This window comes from Electrophorus electricus, chromosome 8 (assembly GCF_013358815.1).
Source record: "Electrophorus electricus isolate fEleEle1 chromosome 8, fEleEle1.pri, whole genome shotgun sequence".
Lineage (NCBI taxonomy): Eukaryota > Metazoa > Chordata > Actinopteri > Gymnotiformes > Gymnotidae > Electrophorus > Electrophorus electricus.
Window position 1 is genome coordinate 26,824,781 of NC_049542.1, and position 25,580 is coordinate 26,850,360.

The 25,580-nt window shown below is 43.0% G+C and overlaps 1 protein-coding gene across 2 annotated transcripts; it reads right to left on the reverse strand.

Moving 5' to 3' along the window:
• Positions 1-170: 170 nt before the first annotated feature.
• arhgef1a (Rho guanine nucleotide exchange factor (GEF) 1a) lies at positions 171-23,900 on the reverse strand. 2 transcript variants are annotated; one of them, XM_027028595.2, is made up of 22 exons: positions 23,605-23,899; positions 19,425-19,587; positions 17,736-17,803; positions 16,653-16,719; positions 16,389-16,518; positions 15,888-15,997; positions 15,513-15,656; positions 14,878-15,128; positions 14,271-14,396; positions 13,448-13,565; positions 12,208-12,456; positions 11,905-11,981; positions 11,412-11,587; positions 11,232-11,299; positions 10,947-11,135; positions 10,645-10,743; positions 9,497-9,546; positions 9,191-9,232; positions 8,411-8,461; positions 7,917-8,228; positions 3,862-4,048; positions 171-1,564 (listed from the first exon to the last, which is right to left on the reverse strand). In XM_027028595.2, exons 1-22 carry the CDS (start codon positions 23,665-23,667, stop codon positions 1,494-1,496), a joined length of 2,811 nt encoding a protein of 936 aa, XP_026884396.2. In that variant the 5' UTR covers positions 23,668-23,899; the 3' UTR covers positions 171-1,493. The 2 variants fall into 2 exon arrangements, with proteins under 2 accessions (XP_026884396.2, XP_035385138.1); XM_035529245.1 differs by lacking the exon at positions 8,411-8,461 and having other exon boundaries at positions 23,605-23,900.
• Between the last annotated feature and the right edge of the window lie 1,680 nt (positions 23,901-25,580).

Sequence of the window (25,580 nt, forward strand, 5' to 3'; positions counted from 1 at the left end):
CTGTGTCTGTGTGGGTGTGTGTGCGCGCGCGCATGTATGAGAAAGAAAAACAGGTGAGGAACAGTTAAATCCAACATTGACTAGGTTGTTAAACATTACTGTGATTTTCATGATAACCTGACTGAACGCAATCATGCTATTAACAAATAAAGATACGGTGAGAGAACAAGCCATTTATAGGTGAATTGTATTTATCCAATAGTACAACATCTTTAATTCTGAAATATGTAACAATATTTTTTGAGTTATAATAGTTTTTTAAAAATATTTAATCATGTCAATATTTCTTCAGTTTCTATACAAACTCTTTCATTTGTAGGTAAATAGATACATTGTGCTTACTTTCAAAATAGGAAGAATCTGTCTACAAACTGACAATTCCTGCATTTTCTTCCTGAAATCACATTTTAAGATAGATTATCTATTCTGATGCAGACCAAGCAGCAAATTATACAATTGGAAACTCAAAGTCAAACATTTGAACCAGCACAGAATACAAGAAAAAACCCTGAAATAACCATGGAAGTAAATCAGCAAGGGTTTTGACAATGAGGTCATTTTAGCAAATAATTCTTGTATATACAAGCTAAAAATAGCAAATGAAATGTAAACATATGAATGCGCCTGTGTTCAGGGTGTAAAACGACCAGCAAAATATCTACACCGTAGTGAGTCCTTATGCCTCTGGACAGCTGTAACTCCATTAGTGTATGGAAACGTGTGCTTTTCCTCACTGCAAACAGGTTTGCATTTTTTGTTTTGTACTTTAAGTGCAGTACATACGTTTGGTTCAAGGATCTGTTGCATTTGTTCCTGCCCCTTGTATGTTTTTCTTGAAAATGTTTGAAAGCTTGTCAACCTTTCTACTTTAGTGAAAGAAGAATAAATAAATTGAATGAGCAATGAAAAAACATTACATTTCAGTTCCTACAGCAAAATGTTTGTGACACACAAGACTTTCACCATTACTGAAGAGTGAGGTCTAGATGTGGCAGAAATCACAACCTCTGAGACAGTGCATGGTCACTATGCCTTTACTTGGTACATGCTGAAACTTCGGTTCATTCCGTTCCATTAGCAAATATCAGGTTTGGCTGCTTTGTGTGTTCGTATGATAGCACTGTACATTTCATGCAATATGAAGTGTATAGTTTCATCATATGTCCCGTCACTCTTACAAGCCTGTTGTCAATCATACTTCTCTGACAGTCTTATCGGTCCCCACTCACGTCAAAATGCCAAAAAACTGTATTCCAAAGAAACAAACAAATGTCAAATAATACAAAGTCAAATATTGTCACAGAAGAGCTATTAAAAAAAGAAAATCACTTGACAATCAAATATACATATGATTAATGTAATATCAATAGCTATAGGTTCTTCCTTTGGAAATTGGAGGAAGACTTGCTCATGTCTTGTGGTTCAGCAGATTTTGGACAGGTCTATTAAGATAGACCAAAGGCAACTTCCAAGTTGCAGGTGTAGGCAGACCATCAGCAGTGCGAGACGTCTCGCTCCCGGGATTCTGAGGCTGACTCGCCCTCCTCTGGAATGTCTTGCAGATCTGGATGGGGTTCGAAATGAGAAATTAGACTGCTGAAGACCGAACGTGTGTGACAAATAAATGTTCCCCAGATTAAAAACCATCTGATGTTCACGAGGCACTGCTGTTAGAACAAGGAAAGAGAATGTGGCTAGTACAAAAGAACGCTAGGCTTTATTTTTATGGACCTAACTTGAGAGTCTCACAGAACACACACGCACACACACACACACACGCGCGCACACACGCACCCGCGCACACACGCATGCCCACGTACGTAACAGCATGCCTGCCAACACAGGCATCCATATGCAAACACGGTGAAATACCTGAAATGGCAGCCAGAGTGCTGTAGCACATTCAACAACACCAGCCTCCCTATGAAACATGAGCACGCTTGTCCCCGCAAATGTACAAAAATCTGCCGTATTGCCGTCTTGCTCACACTCAGTCCCCAGAAAGTATGGTGCAGAATGTGGGCTGGCACATAGATGAGCACGATTTCTGAGACCGCTCGCTGTATTAAATGCTGTGTTGCAAATACTCTGACCAAATCCATATCGGTTACATAACCATGCATGTAGGCTGCAGTAAGTGTTACGGGAGGCTAAAGTTTAGCGCATCAGATGGAGCCTTAAACGGGCCTTAACCAAAACCACAATACACTGAAACATATACAGGTAGATCAACGCATATATGATAGTGGTGGACTTCATAATCACAAGAGGTTTAAGGAAGGATTTAGGATTTAATGACAAGAAAAATATTAAACAACTGGAAAAATCCATTACTTGGTGCACATGTTTAATAACGGACTCTTACTAATTGGTCTCTAAAGCTTTCTTTATGAAACATAGTGTGTTCTAGAGGCATCAACAAGGATCACAATATGCTCAGAAATGCATAAAATAACAAATTATCATGCTGACATAAGCGTGTCACCCACATTTACTGACGTATGTTTTTTATTTACAATTTTCAAGATTCAAGAATTAACTGACTTGGTTTGTGTCCTTAGTGCACCAACTCAGACACTTTCCTCAGCAGTATGTTTCTAGGTCAGTATGATGTAGAAGCAGTGGATAAATCCACTATGTTACATGAATTTCTGAATTAATTTATACTGTTAATTCTTGATAGAATATATTTTGCTCTCACGCTCTGCTATAACACTAATATTACGCTCTGCAATACTGGGCATATGAATACTCTAGACAGAGAAACATTGGGTTTGTGATTTGTCAAGGGTTCAGAAATGCTAGCTAGCCCAGAAACCCCCGAGATCAGCTAATAATTGGCTTATGTAGGTCAAGCAAGAATTATAGTTTCCATTGAAATAAATGTCATGTTGAGATAAACATTACAAGTTCAAAAGCTGACATTGCAAGTCCCACCACTGCCAAGTTCCCACTGTTTGGCCCCTGAGTAAAGCCTTTAACCCTCAGTTAAAATTGTTCAGTCAAAATTGTAAGTTGCTTTGAATAAACACATCAGTTAAATGGCATAAATGTTTGGGTTTTTTTCCCCACACATGTTCCTGAGATGCCTAAATGCTCACTGGTAAATAGCTGAAGAAAAAACTATTCCTGAGTTTATCTTGTTTCCCTGCCTGTGCGAAACATCTTAGCCAGGTAAGAGGGAAACCAGACATATACTCTTTATATGTACTAAGAGAAAATTAATCGGTCTCAGGACACATACAGACATTATATTCTATTTATAGTCATCATATATATTAATGCTCTTTTGATTTAAAAGATTAATTGTTGTTGCATGCACGTCTAGAGCACACTAGTATCTTTTGACTTCATATAAACTTAGCAAATCATCTAAAGCCACCATCTGATCTCAGGAGCATTTGTACACAAAATGTGCATTCACATGCACAGCAATTACAGTAAGCCATGGGAAATCCATTTGATAATCATGGTTGTGATACTGTACGATAGTAGATGGATTATGACTAATAACAATAATAAAACTGACATGCTTTTTGATGCGACACAACATCTTCAATTATAGGCTGCGTGCGATGAGTCACATTGGGGTAAAAGGAGGGGTAATCTCATCACTCAAACCATTAACTTCCACTGTGTTTCAGAGCTGTAGGGGCTATGGAGATGTGCTATTTTTGCGATACACCAGTGTGCTCAGTGTAGTTGTTTAAATGTTGTTTAAATTACAAACTCTAATATAACCAATAAACCAGATTAGAAACAGATATAAGTCAGATGTCCTAAAATACCCTTTTAAGATCTACTGACATGCTTCTGAAACATCAGGTCCAAATCCTGTTTCTCAGTCACCCTAGTACTGACCTCTCGGGCTTTCTGAACGAGGGGACACCTTCAAATCGTCGTCATCATCGTCGTCATCATCAGAGATCACATCTACATCTATGTCGCTGCCGTCCTGCGGGCAGTCTGATTGGTCCATAGATGCCTGGCTAGCCAGTGGTGTGTCCGTGTTTAGGTCAGTCTCGCTCTCTTTGCGATGGGAAGGGGCCTGGAGGTTAAAGACATACAGGGAAGTTAAAAGTCCTGTCAATTTACCAGGCATTACAAGAGAAATGTGGCTTTGGAAAAAACATTAGATTTTAAATCCTGAATGCATCTAGGGGCTCCAAATTAACCCTAAACTAACACTCCCCAAACTAACCCTAACTAACCCTAAACTAACCCTCCAAAAAACTAACCCCTACAATATGAAGATGCAGATGTGAACAGAACAGGCTAACAAACCATTGCAGGCTAGTGTCATACCGCCCAATCCCCCATAACACTACACTACCCAGCAGCCTGTCCATCACCCGGCCAACGCCTCAGAGACGCTCAGACCGATCGTTGTCCCCGGAATATTGAATTCACCTGTGTGTTCAGAGGATTTTTGTATTTAAGCCTGAGCGCAAGACATTGTGAACTATTGCCTCTAGACTCTCTGAGCATACTCAGCATTATTTTTGACCATCTTCCTGTGTACCGTACCCTGATTTTGTATTCCTTGTAGATTTTTGCCTGCCCCCATTTTTGGATTTACTGCCTGGATTTGGATTGTTCTTCTGGACCCTGGATTATTCTGCTACCACTGAATTGAACACAAAAGCTCCCGTTTTATATCTACAATTCTGCCTGGCCCGTCACAGCTAGTCTAAATTTTATATTCCGTCATGAAACATTACCAAATTTAAAATATGTAAAAGGGGAAACCCTTTCATTGACTGTTTACTTTGAGTTTACTTTTTCTTTTTTTTTTTTTTAACTTTAGTTCCTCCCGCACTCCTTGGTGCATTGGCCAACAAGCGCTCTCCAACGGGTCCTATCGGCTGCAGCGTCTCTGGCTTCGTCCAATGAGCGTATGTCAATAATTTTTAAGTCAGCGATGAAGGTTGATCTCCAGGTGGTTTTGGGTCGGCCTTGCTTTCGCTTTCCTCCTGTCGGTGTCCAATGTACAGCTGCCTTTGAGATGCATTTGTCTGGAAGACGTAGGAGATGACCAGCGAGGCGCATTCTGCGTTTGGTGATGATTTCTTCCAGCTTCCGCAATCCACTCCATTGAAGAACTTCCTCATTGGTAATTCTGTCCTTATACGAGATACCCAATATTCGGCGGAGGCACCGTTGATGGAAAACGTTTAGTTTCTGGGCGATCCTCTTTGTGTTCCTTCAGGTTTCACTGGCGTAAATGGCGGTTGGGATGATGATCGTGGAGTATAGACGCATTTTGATTCCTGTATTGATTGTTGTTGAGGACCAGAAGCGGCATTCTGAGCCACTGTCATTATTGGATACTATGCTGCCGAGATATGTGAACTCGTCGATGTCCTCCACCGTTTGCTGCCCAATAGTTATCTGCCCCTTGGTTTGACGATTCACCCGCATGACCTTGGTTTTGTCTGTGTTAATGCGCAAGCCAACCTTTTCCGCTTCGCCCTCAAGGCATGTTGTCATGGATTGTAGAGCCGGTTTTGTATTCGCTAGCAAGGCAATGTCGTCTGCGAAATCGAGATCAGTGAGATGAGATCCATTTGTCCAAGGGATTCCAGTCACTGGGCTCATCATCACCTTTTTCATGACGTAGTCGACTGTGAGCGAAAAGAGAATTGGCGACAGGATACATCCTTGCTTGACTCCGGTTTCAATGTTAAAGAAGTCTGTGTAGCCATCGTCTGTCCTGACGCAGCAGCTAGAGCTGATATATAGGTTCTGGAAGATGTTGACAAACCGTTGTGGAATGCCGTAGGCTCATAACATTTTCCACAAGGAGCCCCTGTGGATGCTATCAAAAGCCTTTTTGAAGTCGATAAAGTTGATGAGCAGGGGGCGCTGGAATTCGATGCACTGTTCGATGATATTACGAAGCATGTAAATCTGCTCACTGCACGATCGGCCCGCTCTGAATCCGGCTTGCTCTTCCCGGAGAATTTCGTCCACTGCTTGTTGTAGGCGCCGTAATAGAACGCTGCAGAAGACTTTCCCAGGAACCAAAAAGAGTGTAATGCCCCGCCAATTGTTGCAGTCGACGGTATTGCCTTTCTTGGGGAGTTTAACGATTACTCCTTTCCTCCAGTCACTTGGGACCCACTGATCTTGCCAGCACTTATTGAACAGCACTGTGAGGGTGTTTATAATTGCGTCTCCACTGTGCTTTAGCATTTCCGGTGCTATCTCGTCTAGGCCGGGTGCTTTGTTGGCTTTGAGTGTTCGAATAGCCACCTTAGATTCCTCGATAGTGATTAGATCAAGATTAACTATCAAAGTCATAGGTGTTGGCAGGGGTGGGCTGGTTTAAGGTTTCCTTGAAGTGTTCTACCTAGCGCGCGTCTTGTTCTTCTCTGGTGAGTAGAAACACCCCGTCCTTGTTTTTGATGGGTGCACTTGAGTTGCTCCATGCCCCAGTCAACTCTCGTACAATGCGGTACAGCGTCTTATTGTCATTCTTGCTAGCCGCCTTATGTGCTTCGGCTCCTTTGCATTCCAACCATGCCTTCTTGTCAGATTTGCAGCTTCGTTTGACTGCCCTATCCAGTTGCCGATATCGCTCTGCTGTGGTTTCCTTGTCAGGGTCAGCTTTTGCCTGTTCGCGTACGCATTTTGCGATTTTCCTTTCGTCAATCAGGCTCCAAGTCTGTGTCCCGCGTCGGCGACCCACTGTTTCCTTTACCGTTTCTATGACTGCTTGTTTGAATGCCATCCAGTATTCATCGATGTCGCCCGCATCTTGGAGTAGCTCGAACCGATTTCTCGACTCCAGTTGGAATTGTTGGACCGTGGCAGGTTCTTTCAGCTTCTCCACAGCGTAAGGACGTTGTCGTTGCTTTTGTTCTCTCTGTTTAAGCCGTAACCGGATTGAGGATCGTATGAGATAATGGTCTGATCCAACGTCCGCTCCGCGATAGGCTCTGACGTCCAACAGTGCTGAACGCCATCGCCGAGAGATACAGATAAAGTCAATTTCATTGTATGTGGCTCCATCCGGCGATCGCCAGGTTTTCTTATGGATGTTTTTGTGTCGAAAGTATGTGTTACCAATGCAGAAATTGTTCATATTGCTAAAGGATAGAAGTCATTCACCATTATCGTTGGTCTGTCGCCCCGAACTGTGTGGACCAATGACGTTTTCTAAGCCACGACGGTCGTCGGTAATTTGCGCATTGAAATCACCGATGAGAAATTTAACGTCATGGGTCGGGATTTCATCAATGGTGTCTTGTAGCAGTCCGTAGAACGTATCCTTCTGATCGTCATCGGAGTCTTCAGTTGGAGCGTATACTTGGATGATGGAAGTTTTAGCATGTCTTGATTGAAATCGTGCCGTGATGATGCGATTGTTGACAGGTTTCCATCCAAGCAGTGCACATGATGCCTTTTTACTAAGCACCAATCCGACAACATGAATATGGTGCTCCTCATGTCCTGAATACAGGACTGACTTTGAGTTTACAGGGGAAAGAAAACTGTTTGCATTATGGAATTACTTCTTTGAACTGGCCATTAAGGAAGTACAGGTTTTGAAGAAAGAGCCATGTCAGAATCTATTAGGCACATGGGAGCTACTAATGGTCTACTGATTTGGCACCTTACCACACAAATGGCAAACTGCTGCAGAAAGGTAATAACCCAGATTAATTTTAAGGCTGAATTAAAAAAAAAAAACATCCAATAGCGAATTATTGGCACTCATATTTAGTCCTAAACTAGGCTTAACCTATGTCTAGGAAACCAGTTCTCAATCTCAACATAAGCTTGCATCTTTCAATTAAATCAATAATAAATATAAAAGCTTAAATTATTTCTACTGTGGTCTACACATGTAACCACCTTTATATTTGTCTTATACCTATTGTTTGAAAAGTTTAAATAACTCGGTCTGATACCTGTGAGGTTGCAGTTCCCGTACTTTCCCCCAGGGCAGTGCTGCTGGACTTCAGGTCTCTTAATTGTTTCTCGAGTTGGACTCTTGCCTTTTCGCTGTCCTTCAGCCTGCATTCTGCCACTCTCAGGCGGACAAGCTCCTCCTGGAGGAGACTGTGCTGCCTCTGTAGCAGGGCTAGCTCACCGACCGAGCCCACTTCGCCGACTCCATCGCGGGACAGTGAGCGTGTGGTCCTGGTCCCACACGCTGCCAGGGACATGGAGGTCTCATGTAGGTAGAATTCTAAGACCGAGTCCTGCCGAATCACTGCGCCCTGGGAACAGATGGACTTGTGAGCCATTCCGAGGTGATAACTGGCTACTTTAACTCTGCAATACTGTGGCGTCTCCTCAAGGAAAGGAATGCAGAACACAGCAGTTTGCATTATGTGAAAGCATAAATTAGATTCTGAATCAAACTTGAATCAGACTCGATGGCTGTGGGTTAGAGTCTGACCTGCAGAGCGTGGAGTTGAGCACTGAGATTCACCAACCTCTGGGATACCTCCTAAAACATGATCCATAAAACTCAGGAACAAATTTAACTTGCAGGTACCAGTCAAATCAGTTTATTAGTGATTATACATATTTTTAACCTGTATAACCATTTATTAATTATTAATGTGTTTTTTGTTTTTTTTTTTAATATAAGTAGTAATCTTAAGTTAACCGCAATAAAAAATTGTGATAGATCCAATGAAAAACCAAGTGGATTTAAAGCTAATATCACTTAAAAACTTACATCATGTGATTTCGTGTCAGAATTATGAATTAAACACTTGAAACTGCCTTTAAACAAAAAGGTGACTACTCTCAGGAATCTAAGGTTAAAAAACAATATACTACATTCTTAAAAGACAGCACACTGCATTTTTAAATGACAACACACAACAATATTTGATTTAGCAATAATTTCTCCCTTTCTTCTGTATATTTTGACATACAAGTTAAACATAACACTGAAATTGGATATATAGTAAAACTATCTGAAAACCAGTTTCCAGCAAATGTGTACAAATGTGTGTCTGCTACAGTGCACACACTGCAAGTCAAGGTCTGACTGCATTAAGACCATGTGCGTCTCTCATATAATTTGCATGTAAATAACTGAACAGGGGTACCCCAGGCTTGGTCTTTTAAAGTACTCTGGAGTCTGGGCTTGTGCACTTTAGTATTCATGTTTCCTTTTGTGATTCAAAATGTGATTCAAAACAGAATCACATAGCTGATTCTGTACCTCACTCGGTGTCCTGTCCTCCATTTCATTCCCATTCCCATCCTTTAGAATTAAAGAAGCACACATACAGATGTGTCAAACACATATGATTCACTGACTCAGACATCATTATTTCAGTTGTAAAGAGGTAAAAGGAATCAATGCACAATATAAGACTGAGTAATCACAAAACGCAGAACGTCTTTTCCTTGTTTGTGGAGTTTTGTACATATTTGTAAAATATCAAAATAAGGGTAACGAATGTGGTGAAATTAAGAGTGCATATTGATAACTGCATATTCTTCAGTATTTCTGTCTAACTCTTACCTGAGAAGCTGCTGTCTCCTGGGTGCCGTTAACTAGCAGCTCTTGTCCATCTGAGGAGGAGAAATTTCTCGGAATTGTCAAAAAGCAAATTATTAGCACGGCCGGACATGTACAGATCAGCCAAATGATGTTTTTGTTAGTAGAGGGACAATCCAAAATTGTAGTCAAAACAGTACAGAAAGCAGGCAAACACAAAAGCAACAGAGTGATCGCAAACCCGTCAATACACAGGGAGTACATGAAACCAAGAATACTGCTCAGTAAGCTTAAAGGAACACAGGCAGCTAACACAGAGGACTTAAACAGAGGTAGAAAACAGGTGTTTCACATCAGTATCCTTGGAACATCGATCTCCCCTGGGGATTCTAGGAAATGTAGTGAGGAACCCCAGTGTTAAAGTCATTGGTTAGGGCTACTGGGCCAGAGTGGCTGCATGAAATATATAGCCCCTTAGAGGTAGAGACAATGACACTGCATCATACCGGTGTAAAATTACTGAACATTTATTACAATATATACAAACGTGCATATTGTTATTCCAATTTCTTTTTTAAATTCCTGTTCCTAATGCACCTGGACTAGTTAATCATAGCGTGCTGAGTGATTCAGCATTTTTGACTTTGGATAAAACCAGGTGCATTCTGGGAGGTTTTGAGGACCAGGCTGAAAACCACTCATCACTGTTACGAATATTTCACCTTTTAGGGAATATCTTTAATTTTCTGCTTTTTCACCTGTTTATGTAACCTCGGAGGTGTGGATCTGGTGAGTTGTATATGCTTTATTAATCCCTCTAAAAGGCTGCGGGATTGACGTTAGCGTGTGCCATCATGTAGAAGTTCACTTTTTGCATAAATGAAATGTAAGACCACACACAAAGGGAGTGACGTACACAGAGAGCCGGGGTTATTTTTAGCCTCAGCTGACGTCAGATAAAGTTCTAACTTGAAATGGTTAGTCTGAACATGTGACAGGTGGTTTCTTGGCTCAAGACAGCACTGTACGACTCCTTTGGAGCACAGCAGCTGCTGTTACCCAACAACGTTGGTGTTTCGACTGTTCAAAGTGTTAAAAACTCAACACAAGGTCAAGGGTTATAGGCACAGTCATTGAAATCCCACAGACTACATCAGTGCATTTATACTCACTGATAAGTAGCGCCCCTGTGTGATTGTGAAGGCCATTGAGACTGCGGGATATGGGAACTTCGAGGCAGGATCCCAACAACAGCTCGGTCAGCCTGTCCACTGTGGCGAGAGCAACAGTGATGCATCCACATACCAGCAACAAAATAAAAACACAGAAAGAAAATCACGCTTCCATGATTCATTTAGGTAACTGGACTGCGAGGACATATATAGGAAATTCAAGATTGAAAGTGGCTGGAAGAGAATAAGAAAGATTTCTGAACAGGGTAGAAAGTTTATAGGGGTATTCGTCATCCGCTCACCCTCGGAGACAGCCTGAGTGAGCAGTTGTTCCCCTCGTGGCGCCTGAGGTGTGTCGGCGCGGAACAAGTTCCTGGAGTTGGGAGGTGGCATGACCTCGTGACCTCCCATGACCTCGGCGAGGTCCGAGAACAGGGTGACGCGCTCCTGGAGCAGCTCCAGCACCTCCCTGTCCTTCTGCTGGATGTCGGCTATTGTGGGAGGGGGAGGAATGGGGGGGGGTCTGAGCCACGGGGTCGCGTTTAAAGCAGGGGAGGACGGTAAAGGACAGGGTGTAATGGACAGACCTTTCAGTCTCCGCAACAAAGCCTTATCCTCCGTTTCGATGAGTGGGAACTCCTCCCTGGAGGGACAGCTGGAACGACCAAGGAAAGGAATAGTTTTGCTTTTTTTCCACCCTTAAAACATGGATTATTGGTTATTGTGACTTCAGTGAAACCCGGATGTGTTTGTGCTAGATTGTCTACCTGCTGACAGCCAGCTGTATGTGTCGTATCCAGGTGTTTCTGTCATCTTTGGAAGCAGCATGGAGCTCGTACATCTCTGGTGGGCCGAACTCACTGCTGATGAGGAACAGTCCTCGCTCCTGGTTGGCTATGTCTCTCACCAAGAGGTGCTGCAGGGAGACCACTGCAGACTTATCCTATGGCAAACATTTAGGCAGAAAGAGGAGCGAGAGTGGAGTTGAGAAAAAAATTGTTCACTGATAATATGAGCCATGTAGATAATCCGAACTATGTGGATAATCTGAGTTGTGTGGATAATCCAAGCTATATGGAATGCTGTGATTTCAGTATAAAGTATTAAGGCTAAACTGAATGATATTAAAGATTGATATTAAAGATCCACTCATACTGAAATTCCAAAATGATGATGTGTTTGCGATGATGTGAAAAGAAGCGTAAGTGTTATTTCAGTGTGTGTCCTTTACTGAGCCTGTGTATGATACGTCTGACTCACCAAACTGGCAAATATGTATCTCTGATCTTTCTCCTGAAGGAAGACTAATATATCAGTCATTAGTAGAATTTGAATATCTGTAGGGCATGAACAGCAAGGCAAACATATTAATGTGCTAATATGCACACATGTACACATACGTACACACTCTATTGCATTTCTGTACTCGTGAAGTCAACACTAACATTGGTAACAATGCTACCAAGCAGTCTTACACCATGATTTTCACAAAAAATAAATGAAAGCAAAGCTGTAAGGCCCAGGCACACACTGAGGATGCCTCTTTCTCCCTCGCTTGCTCACCTTTGAGCCTGGAGCTGGGTGTCTTCAACAGCAGTGTGCCCTCGTAGATGAGCTGCCTGCGCAACAGCTCAGCAGGCCTGAAGAGGGCGCCAGAGCGCAGTTTGGCCTCGGCACGTGCGTCCAGCCTGGCGCGGATCTCCTGCAACCGCTGCGTGCACTCCAGTTCCATAACCTGTTGGTCCACGGCGCTCAGCAGTTCCCGTATGAGGGCCAGGGCGTGCGCCAGCCCCGCCACCTCGTCCGGGCTGTCTGCATATGGGGGAGAGCATGCGCATGCAGGGGGTCAGGCACGAGCAGCAAGAAGCGTACACAAATGGCGAGACACACACATGCACACATGACGAGGCATACACACACGATTAGGCATATACAACACACATGATGAGGCATACACACACGATCTTGCATATATACATTTTTCTCTATGCACCCCTGTTTCCTTTCCTCAGTTTGGACAGAGCACTCTCCACCATTTCACTGCGAGTTATACTGTGTATGACTATGTATGTGACGAATAAACCGAACTTGAACTTGAACAACACACATGATTAGGCATATACAACACACATGACGAGGCATACACACACGATCAGGCATATACAACACACGACGAGGCATACACACACGATTATGCATATACAACACACATGACGAGGCATACACACACGATTAGGCATATACAACACACATGACAAGGCATACGCATCGACAATGAGGCATACACACACATATATGGCGAGGCAAACACACACACACACAGGACGAGGCATACACACACAATGGGGCATACACACACACGAGGCATATAAACAGGATGTGATACTGAAACTTTAAGGCTTTGGCCCTTATTACTGTGAGACTGTGGCATTGGTACAGACAGCAACATGACTGTAGAATATGCGCTTGGTTCATATAATCAAATAACCATGGAGGGGTGGAGAGGCAGGTTTATCGGTCCATATAGGATGGCAGGCTGAAGGTAATTAACAATCACAATTTAGCTAGCAAAGACCCTGGATTGGTGATGCAGTCTCACATAATTTGCAGATCAAATTTAAGACTGACAGCACAAAGATATCTGAACCACATTCCAGGTGTGAACAAAAGTCACTGATGGTTGACCGTTGCATATATAAACATGTAACACATTTGCTGTAGCAATAGCATTCCTCTCTGCCACGCTTACGGCAGGCTTGGTGCGGCTTCTGCTATTGCCAGTGTTGCCATAACAACGACTTACCCTTGGTGTTGTCAAGGATGCGCTGGACCAGGACAGGGTATTTAGTGATGCGCTGAGTGACCAGCAGGGTGCACTCTGGGAAACCATGACGACGTAACAAAGGACCTTTGCTTACCCTCTGAGTGAGAGAGAGAGATAGAGAGGGAGAGATGAAGCGGGTTAAAAGAAAGGACGCGAGGATAAGCAATAGATGGAGAGAACGTGTGGATTACAGGAAAGCTCAGTGTGGAGTGTGGAGTGAAAAGCACGTAGATGTACAAGGTTTGTGCGATTCTGCTTTGGAACAAGGCAGAAGCTCTAGACGGCAATAGCCAAAACACACCACGCGTGACACGTGGGGACGTGAAACCCAAGAGAACCTGGTCGACGCATACACACGAACCGCTGTGCTTTAATGCATCACTTACACTCTCTCTGTCTTTACTAAAACCCCCACTGCCAGTCACCCGGAAACCGGATGATTCACGGAACTATGACACCGCCACGCGAGCAGCGAGCCTGTTGGCATGCATGCTGCCCACTCGCCTCTGTTACTGTTCTCATACTGCAGTAGCGCACACAAAAGTGCACCAGTTCACAATCTTTCCTGCGTGACCTGCGTCTGGGGGGTTATGTTAATGGGTGCATGGGCCATGCAGTCCAGATTTTATGGATAAATCACACACTCCCTGAGTCTGCTAAATTCTTCTCCCCAGATGGCCCCCAGCTGCCTTGGTTTAAGGGTGGTGCATGGCAAGTGCTACATGGGATCGTTTTCCAAAACAGCCAATGCTCGGTCTAATTTCCAGCACTTTGCTCCTCCTCGTGTGGCCTATGCTCTTACCCGTATGAAATACTGGAACCTCTTGTCTCGGGCCAGTAGCTCTTTGTACAGTTTAACAGCCTTTAAGTGTCGACTGCAGAACTCAGCATAGGCCTTCCTCATCTCATCAGCGCACTGACCTGAGAACTGAAGCGCGCGCACGCACACATACACACACACACACACACACACACACAGATGTACACGCATGCAAAGCAGCATAAGAACATAGAGTATTAGCATTTTTCCACTGACAAGCTTTTGGTCTTCCCACACAAGAGTCTTGGCACAGGACCGGATGCGAGGTCTCTCTCCCCTTCTGAAACCCGTGCATGGGAGTCAGCCCCGCCAATGGAAGTAAGCCCCGCCCATGGAAGTAAACCCCACCCATGGAAGTAAGCTCCGCCCATGGAAGTAAGCCCTGTCTATGCGCAGCTCCTCCCACTCTCCCGCAACACATAGCAAACGCAGCAGAGAGACCCTAACAGTTACACCTTGCACAACCATGCCAACACAGCCTACACATTCTCTCACATGCAGATTTTAACATTTTAAGATTGTGCTGTGTGTTGCAGCATTGATGTTCAATTCAAGCCTTCTCCACCCAACCATAGCCCAACGCACCCACCTGCTGGAGGAGGATGTCACTGAGGTGGTGGATGGCAAAGTTGCGTGTGCCGGCCTGTTGCAGGCAGTGCTGTCGTCGGGCAAGCAGCTGGGTGAGGAAGCGGGTGTGAAGCGCCAGCAGACGCTCCAGGCAGGGGAAGAGGGCGTGCACCACGCCCTGGTCCAGCCGCACCTCCTCCAGCATGCCCCGGCGGAACACACCATCCATGATCCGCAGTGTGCGCACATGGTGCAGCTCCGTCTGGATCAGCTCTGCCCCGGGGAAGTAGAGGGGTGGGTGGGAACGAGAAAGTGGGACAGAGTTGTTGGGGAGCATAGTTGGGGAGCATAGAGTGTGGGCTTGCCCCTGGATAAACAGTGTCACAGAGGACAGGGAAAAATGAAAAGCAGGAGCTAATGGCTCTTTTAAAGTGTGAGCCATTCGCAAGTACGTGAACCGAAGAGGTCATTGGAGGTTGTGTGGTCATGCAACCGATTCAACACAGGATCCAGGCGTCCAATCAGAATTCAACGCATAATACAAAAACAGGCCTTGACCATACTGATTAAACCTCTGTGGCTGTATGAAAGAGAGACCGTATAGCAGTAAGGTCTGGTTTCATAAACGGTCTCCTCCAAACGTCGCCTCTCTCTCACCGTAGATGACGTCTTGCCTCTTGATGACATCTTTGCGGTGGGCTTGTAGGTAGGCGGAGTCCACGGCCATGCTCCAGGAGTCGGCCTGAAAGTCCCGACCCTCAATCTCTAGCTCGTCCAGCATGGTGGCGTAGAAAAGCTCTCCTGCAGGGCAGAAATGGAGATCGGTTCAAATGTCAGATCTTCGTACAAGATTGTTTTAATGTAATGTTTTATTAGAGGATGGGAATAATATTATGATACATCTCAGGTAATGAAAGCGGTCACTACTGAATTTTTGGATTCCTTATCAAATCAGCCTAAACCATGTAATACCAAGTGTGTGTGTGTGTGTGTGTGTGTGTGTGTTTGTGTGTGTTTGTGTGTGTCCCCTACCCTCATCGTTTAATGATTCCATAGACATGGTCCTACTCCTGAAGTTTAGAGAGTCTGTGGATTGAGACAAGATCCTTCGTAGCCCCAAGGGAGAGTCGTCATTCAGTGTTCTGCACACAAACACACACACAAACACACACACACACACAAACATGCACATACACGTAAGGAAGCATACAAAAACACATGTAGCATATAAGAACAAACGAACGTGCGCAACCCTTAATGAAGATACAAATTCACCACTAGCACATAACGACATATACAGAAAAGGTTGATGGTGGAGATGCTGTCATTCAGATGTAGGAGGGGAGTTACATGTTTTGTTCAAATCAAAACGTGAACATGACCAAGAAAACCTTTTTTTTCCCTAACACCCACATACAGTTAAAATGTTTGGGTTTTTTTTTTTGGGGGGGGGGGGGGGGTGAGGGGGTGTATGTGTCATAGTCTGCTGTGTAACAACTCAACCAGCCAATGGTCGCGGGACAAGGCACTCACCCTGCAATATTATTGGTGGACACACTCTTGGAGAGCAGGATGGAAGACCGCCCACGGCGAGGGCCGAGCAGAGATTGGCGGAGGCTGTCGGACGGGTAGATGGCCGAGCTAGGCCGCTCTTTCAAGTGTGCTGCGGGGTCAGACGGGAACAGGGTGGGGGGTGGAGAGTGAGAAGGACAGGAACGAAAGAGGAAGAAATGTAAAAAAGGAAAGAGATAAGGCTGCGCTGGGGATGGTGATGGCTGACGGGCCGTGAACACTCACTTTTGTTCCGAAGCGTAACCGTTCCACTGTAGGCCGAGGTGTTCCGCACCAGAGCCAGCTTCTGCTGCTGTGGAAAACACGGCACAGAAACATCTGAATTAGAGACTGAAAACGAAAACAGGTAGAACTGGAGACACAGCCAAAAACATGGCGGCAGGCAGTGCAAGGACAGAATGTCGCTACGGCGATAAATTGTGTCTTTTCTGGGAATATCGCAGTTGTTATTGCAGTTGTCTCTAGATCACTGACCAACAGCAAGTTCCGCATGAAAAATTTAAACAAAGAGCCTGTAATCAACAACCATTCATGTCAAATTAAAACTGAATAGTAACATCTTTTATATATAAATATATATATATATATATATATATATATATATATATATATATATATATATATATATATATATATATATATATATATATAAAATATATATATGTATATACGTGTGTGTGTATATATATATATATATATATATATATATATATATATATATATATATATATATAAAAGGTACTTCTGTTTAGCTGATGTGTTTGTTACAAAATGTTCATTAACTTGATGCTTAATGTTTCTTGATGTGTGTTAATGTGTATTGATGTGTATTGTGTATCATGAAACTTCAAATATAATTTTGCCACATCACCCATCCGTTTCGTAACCATATTTCTAAACAAATTCATAAACATAACCTGGAAGAAAAAAGATAAAAATGTCCAGACTTAATATAATGGTCCTGTTCAAAGAATATCTAGATAGAATATGGGAATATATGACACAATTCAGCATTAAAGGCAAGAAACACCAATTTTTTTTTTTGTTTGTTTTTTTGCAGAATTACGCTATTTAAAACTTCATATGGTAAAAAATATCCCATTACGACAATTAAGACAAGCTATATATTGTCACCCAATATTATCATGAAGGTTTATCCACACCAGATTACCATGGCTTTATCCACACAACCACAAGCAGAATAACCATACTTAATGATAATAACGGTATGGTGTTGCATATGACTAGTTTCCTGTGGTGTGTTTGTTAGAATTCGCTTTGGAGAAACAGCGGTGGATCTTCTCTTACCCGCTGTTTCATCTTGACACAGTTGGGCAGGGTGTCTCGGCAGCGATTGTGGATGGTGACATTGCAGGCTGGGAAAGAGAAAAGAGAAAGGACATGTGACTTCCTGTGCCTGCTGTGGTCTTCCTCTCCGTCTCAAATCACGGCTATGCACTGAAACTGCTGTTTCAGGTCTACGGGTCACTGAAAAGCTTGTGACTTTGATAACTTGGACGTGGCACACGCACTGTCTCGATTCCTCCGATAATACGTAGGCCAAGGAGGAGAGCTCTTCTATAGCGTGCAGCACGTGTGCCTTTTATGTTCAGTTCAACTTTCTAAAACTTGATTCAAAGGGTGCTCTGTATAGAATGTTGCTGTATTGTACCGATCCTTTACCTGTCTTTTACTTTTTCTTGTGTACTGTCCATACTTCGAAACCTGCTCTCCAAATTTCCCTTTTCTTTCTGAGTGAGTTCTCTCCTGAGCATATGGCCACTGCTGGGCCCTTTGTTTGACAATAGTTCCACTTCCTGTTTTGAGACTGACTGAGCAAGAAGGAGCCTTTGGGGCCGGTGGGTATTCCCTGAACCCCAAACACCTCCATTACCTATGTGACAGATCAGCCACATAAGACCACATCACAGGCTTGTCTAATTGACCCAGTATCAGTTTTGCTCTACCCGATGCCTACTGAAGTTCATGCTATGGAAAAAGCAACTGATTCAGAAACAGTCTTTATGCGTTTGCTCTGTCTGTTGCTGGGCACAGAGGCAGGAACTACATGTTCCAACACCTACACAGTGCCATCAGTACCGACACACAGACCATTTCAGCAGAGAACAGAGCTAGTGTGTGGGTCTTATCGGTACTGTCTCGCTGCAGCAAAGACCACTGATAAAATGCAGAAGTTGAGCTAAAATAAAGAACAATAGTGAAATTGAGAACAGTGGAGAGGTGAACTGGGTGACACCAAAACAGGAAAGGGTGTGTGTGTGTGTGAGTGGGTGTGTGTGAGTTTGTGTGTTTGTGTGTGCAAATGCATGTGGGTTTTTTGGGGTTTTTTGTGCAGTTTCGTGTTGGATTATGTTTCAGTACTTCAAAATTGCTCATATAACGTGAATGTAATTGTGTGTGTAAATGTCTGACAGTGGCCCATTAGAGGTCGAGGATGTGAATGTGATTGTCACCGTACGCATGTGGGCAGAGTTTGGAACAATTTCTGTACAGAAATAGTATATCTGTGTGTGTGAGTGTGTGTGTGTTCATGTACATGTATATGGATGCATGGGGAAGTGCTGGATCATTATTTCTGCCTCTCTCCCTGACAGATAAAAAGCATCTAGGACCCTAGACAGTAAGGCCCTGTGCAAGTGTATGGCACATTCAAATCTTGGCATGATAAAACACACTGCACATGGCACAAACAGTGCTACGCAGCTAGTCTTCAAGTGGTAATTTGTTAGTTAAGGCATTATGGCTGCATAAAACTGAAAGAAAAATGAAAGAAAGTAAAATACATTGTGATATGGTGTTTATTCTAATTTATTCTAAGACTTTTCTATTTTAACTCAAAAAGCCAAGATTTTGCAGAACTATCAATATTTTAGGTGTATATATGCAAAACTGTATATACAAAAGTGTGTGAGTGCGTGTATGTGTATTTGTGTGTGTGTGTGTGTGTGTGTGTGTGTGTTTGTATTTGACACTCACTGGGGCAGCTGAGGGCCTCCTTGGCCGTGATGCTCTTGTTGCAGGCAGAGCAGAGTGTGGTTCCACTCACGGTGAGGGTGTTGAACAGATGCCCATTACTGTAGCGGGCCTCTCTCTCCCTGGCCTCCCGCTCACGCTCCCTCATCCTCTCCTTCTCCTTATTCTGATCAAACAAAGCACACAGTCATGAACAACCCCACCTCCTCCCTGACCAAGTGCTTCACTTACATCTTGATTATTGTCATTATTATCATACCTACAACAATAATATGAATCCTAGCCAAAGTTCAGAACTATGGTAAATAACTTTCTTTGATAAGCATTTAAGGGGTGTTTCATAATGTGTAATCCACACACACACACACACACACACACACACACACACACAGTGATGATATCTGTGAGTTGTGCTGTATTGTGCAACAGCTCTGAATCATTTCTCATGCTCTAGACACCAACGTGTAGTCAGAGCTTACCGATGGGAAAACAGCCATTTTATAACATCAAATGTCTTTGCAACAAAAATTCTACAATCATCCAGTTCCTACAATAGTAGGATCCTATAATATTTCATACAATACTACCTGACACTTTTATCCAAAGCAAATTACAATTATGACTGAGTACAACTTGAGGGTTAAGGGCCTTGCGTAGGGGCCCAACAGCAGCTTGTTGTCAGTGGTGGGGCTTGAAGCAGCAACATTCCAATTGTAAGTCAAGTACCATAACCACTGAGCTACTACTGCCACAAAAGCCCTATAATTCCTACAATACTACAATCCTATAATGTAATCCTATACAATGTTTAAATCCAATAATATTACAATCCTATAAATAGTGATTTTCACTTTGGGGATGCCAGTCTCTCCTCAAAGCAATCTTAGATTTTGGCTAAGGTACAGTTAGAGGTATACTTTATATGACAAAATGACAGAACGGTTTACTGCCAGTATGTCCTAAGTGAGCTGCACTACATCATAAACTGTTGAATGTAAAACTGTACTCAAAAATGCTCTGAACTCACTGCATCCTTATAGCCATTGTTTACATTGTTTACAGTCTTGCACTGTAAGTGATAAATACAGTACATCATACTATGGAAAAAAACATGCAAGCATTTAACAGAAGGGAATGAAATGAGCGATCTAGGGTAGGCTCTAGATCTAGGAGCTGCTGAGATAAAAAAAATCAAAGACATCTAAAAAATAAAGGCAACCTCAGTGCAGATTTTGAGTGGAGGACTGTGTGAATGTGTCATTCGTGATGGGATATAGACAAGTTGGCCTTCCTTAAAAATCAGTGCTGTGGACAGTACATCTTAAACCTTTGCACTAAGAACATCTGTTGTCCCCCTCAGCATTACTAAGCTGAACATTCCGGCTTTCCGGATGGTTGTCTTCCTTTTTTCTCCCAAATGACAATTTAGATGCTAAACTTCTAAAAAAGTTCATCTGACTGAAAGAAATGGAATGTATTTAAAAAATGCTCTTCTTGCTCTGACCTCCACAGACAGTTATCTGGAAACGTAGGTCATGTGCTACAAACTCATAACTCCTTGCTCTCATTGGTCCTTACACCATTCACCTATCATTCTCCCCTCCAAGCCGACTATAATAGGTGTTCCACAAGAAATAACAATTCTAAAAAGAATTCCTTTATAAATAATTACTCTGTAAAGAATTCCTCTCCTTCCTTGCTTGCCACGTTTAGGCAACTAGCCTCAATGTTCACAGACATAACCAATCAATCAATCTCTCTAACCCCTACGCTTATATCACTCTCAAACACACCATCATCATGCTAGTTCCACAGCTGTGTGGCTGGAGACCTCTTGACCTTTTCAGCATTTAATGTCTGACTCTCTTTATACCTGCCACTGCTGTATACCTCGATATCCTACTAACATGCATTAGGTCACAGATTGAAACCAGTTCACCTACTCTTGGATTATTAGTTTTTTTTTTTTTTTTAATCACAGTAAACATTCTTGAGTACAGCTATGACTGATATATTTTACTTTAAGAACATGACTTTTCTAACTAAGTCAGTTGTTTAAGTTGTTTTACCATAGCAACTCTGACATTATTTACTGTTATATTTCTTAAATGTTCTTTTTTGATTGTTTGTGGAGTTTCTGTAAGGATCACTGCTATTTGTATACCCTCTCTGGAGTAACAAAATGTCTTTGCTCTGCTTTTGTTAGTTTTTAGTACTGTTCCCATACTTCCCCTTACTCTGGTAAGCTGCCTGGTGCTGTTTTGTACTAATAACCAGGAACTCAGTGACACTGAAAAGGGGGAATGAAAACACCCACAAAACACAAACAAAACAATCAGACTCATGCGGCTGTGACCCGTGTCCTTCCCCAAACCAAAGCTTGCTCCAGACATTTCCTTTTTAAAAACACAGCGTTCACAGAAGCTCATCACATCAATCAAAACCCCAAACCAGCAAAGCACCTGAGCGGGTTTTGTCCAGTCCACATCACCCATGTCTCCTCTCTTCAATCCCACCATCACGCAGTTACACACCCAACCTACAGACTGCGTGTTATACACAACATAATGCACTGTAAATTGCTGTAAATTGTTCACATTGTGAGTTAGGATTCCCAAAGGTATGCTGTTATACTGTTCTTTGTCTTAATGCACACGAACTACATGTGACTTTATATTGTATTGCAGGTTAGACTGTCAAGTGAGACAACAAATTTCATGTACAGGGTGAACAAAAAATGACTCTGACTGGAGTTGATTCAATTGGTGAGGTTTTCTCTGAACACATATTGATTTGTGTCATGACTATAAACGTATGCCATTTCTGTTAGAGAATGTCTATATCTGCATTTGTATGGCTTTTTTTTTTTTTGGTGCTGCGCCACTGTTTTGAAATACTGCACAGGAAATAGAGAGTGAGTACTTCCTCTTTCTAATCTGCAATGGTCCTAGTTAATGGTTTCCATGGGAACACAGGCATGGGGGTGGAAATGGGCAGCAAAAACTGTATAAAAAGATGTTCAGCGTGAACTGCACTGTTTGTGCATGTACGTGTGTGCTAGCAAGGAAGAGAGAGCAAGAGAGAGCAAGAGAGAGGAAGAGAGAGAGAGAGACAGAGAGAGAGATAGAGAGAGAGAGATGTGAACTGCACTGTTTGTGCATGTACATGTGTGTGTTAGAGAGAAAAAGAAACAGAGAAAGAAAAATAGGTATGTGAAAGTACAAGGTCAAAAAAGCCCCACTGAAGGTGTGATTCACCTAAAATACACTGAGACTTCAGCTCAAGTCCAGACGGCCTTTATTTCTACCGCAGTATCGACAGCTAACTGAATTGTTCCACATTGAAGTCCACACCAAAGTCTGTTTCGGCAGTGAACGTGGACTGCACAAATGCAGGGGCCGAGTCCTGAGCACCACCACCCCCAGTGTGCTAATCTGAGCTCCACATTTATCCCAGCCAACGATGGTCCAGTGGCCCAAATACACAACGTCTATAGGGAACGGCTGCTGCTTAAATAGCAGAGAAAGGATGGTGATTGTAATGCTGGGTGATGATGGCTCTCCCCTGTGACTGAGAGGGGATCTGCGGATTTATCTATAAGTTCTACACTAACCTACAGCACACACACACTACACGACGAGACAGTTTGAAGTTTCACATTACGTGCACTTGCTTGTATGTGAGTGTGCAACGGTCACGCTTTTTTGGGTCGTACAATGTGTCGCCTAGTATTTCTGTGGTAACCGCTCTTTTTGGTCCACTCTCCATGCACACACACACACACACACACACACACACACACACACACACACACACACACACACACACACACACACACACACACACACACACACACACACACACACACACACACTCAATAACACCTACACAGGCAAAGTAAGGTTGTTGCTGGTAAATTACAGCTGAAAATTACAGACTCCAAAGAAATTGTGTGTGATCCCACAAGGACGACCCCACAACATAGGAAGGGAACCGTTTATACTATGAGGTAAATGGCCTGTTTTAAAACCACGCTTTTCTCTATTTTTGCCCGTTTTTCGTAAACCACGCACATCCGCCTGGCTAAGATTCTGCCGGTTTGTAAGCCCAACGGTGCAACTGAACCTCCTCTTCGTGAACACAGGGGATGTTTCCATTACTAAGCAGCGTTGCCCGCACTTACCCGTAGAGTGATCTCCCTCATCCGTTCCTGGCGAAGTTTTGACAAATCCGCAACTCGGGACATTGCGAAGTGCAGTTACGTTACTACAAAGACACGTCAATTCCTGGCAAAGGCTAACAGAATATCCCAAAGAAACGTCGCGTAATTTTCTGTCCGCTATAATCACATATCTAGTCTCGCCTAACTGCTCTGCGACGCACCGTAACTTCTCTTCGAGGAACCGTTCGCTCTCCCAACAGCGCGCGATGCTTCTTGCGTACAGGAAACGCGAACGACTGCAGCGCGTGAAGGGAGCGGAACACGATTCCAAACCGCGCCCACGAAAGTTTTTTTAAATGCCGTTTTTTCTTATTCGCGAGCGCAAGTTAGTGTGTGTGTGTGTGTGTGTGAGAGAGAGAGAGAGAGAGAGAGAGAGAGAGAGAGAGCGAGAGAGAGAGAGAGCGAGAGCGAGCGAGCGCACGACTGTAAACACTCTGTCCACATTAACTTAACAACTCCGCCATCCGCCAAGACAAATTCTGTTTCACACTCTCATACCGACGTACAAACGCAATGGCAAATCTCTAAACCGCAGAGACACTGATGTTTCCTCAACATCAGCCCAGCAGGCAGGCAAATCAATCCGACTAACACGAGCCACACACACTTCAGGTGTTGGCAAACAATACGCACATTATTTCTTGGGCTACGCACAAGTTCAGAACCTGGACTGGCGGACATTAGGAGGAAAACCTAAACCTAAACACTGAACAAGTCTTCAGTAATCTCTCATAGCGATATTATACAGTGATGCTGGCTTCAAATCTTTCACCTGAATTCTACAGCAACCGTACCACCGCAGCACACAGTATACACCAGAAACCAGTCAAAAACCACCCTCCTGGGACACTATACTAATGAAAACAGTAATTCAGACTGCAGCACGAAATATTGATCCTGATACATAAAGTTCTTGTGTTTTGAAGTGCTGTTCCCCTAATATAACTGTACACCGAGATGCATCAATTATACTCTACTAATTCTAAAAGAGTATCCTGTATGCTAATTCCATAAAATAAGTCCAAATGAATATGTTGATAATGGTACTAAACGAAGCCACTATTTATCTGGTATGAAGATGCTATTTAAAAGCTGGAGCATTAGCAATGTTCAGAAATAGCTCTAATATCAAAACCAATCTTTCTGAATTTTGTATTTTGACAGTAGAAAAAGAAATGGCATTTTACATAAACAAATATATCTGTCTAAAACAAAACAAATTATATAAATTGTGCAGTGATTAATGGTGGCCAAATACTTTTAAAATTTAAACTTAAAAGTGTGTAGTGCAAGTATTTTTAATAGATGTGAAGGCTGCAGTACATTATGTATGTGTGCTATTCAAGAACTGCATATTGGTCATGTAGAAAGATCTTTCTGTGAAATCCACCAGCTAGCTAACTAGAGCCTCTCTCTGTTTCTCTCTCTCTTTCTCTATTCCTCTCCCTCTCTCTGAGGACAGGACAGATTGCTCTGTGGGCGGATTTCCACACAGCATTTCAGCACTTTCTTGCTCTCCCTTTCTCCTTTGCTTTGCTCATGAGTTCTTGTAATTTTACACACACACACACACACACACACACACACACACACACACACACACACACACACACACACACACGAACATGTACGTAAGGAATGACCCAAACATAAATAACTATTGAACAGTTAATCATTCTTTAATGAAATAGCACTAGTTAGACTGTTTATTACCTACAGCCCCGACAAAAACATTTCTGGCCAATCGATATAGAGATAAAGTAAAGACCTGAGTATCTTTGAAAAGCTGGACACAACAAAAGCCAAGAGTTGTAACTTTGCATTCATATAGTGCTGATAACACTGTAGTTAACAGTTCTTATAACACTGTAGCTAACACAGTTCTGATAACACTGTAGTTAACACAGTTCTGATAACATTGTCGTTAACAGTGCTGA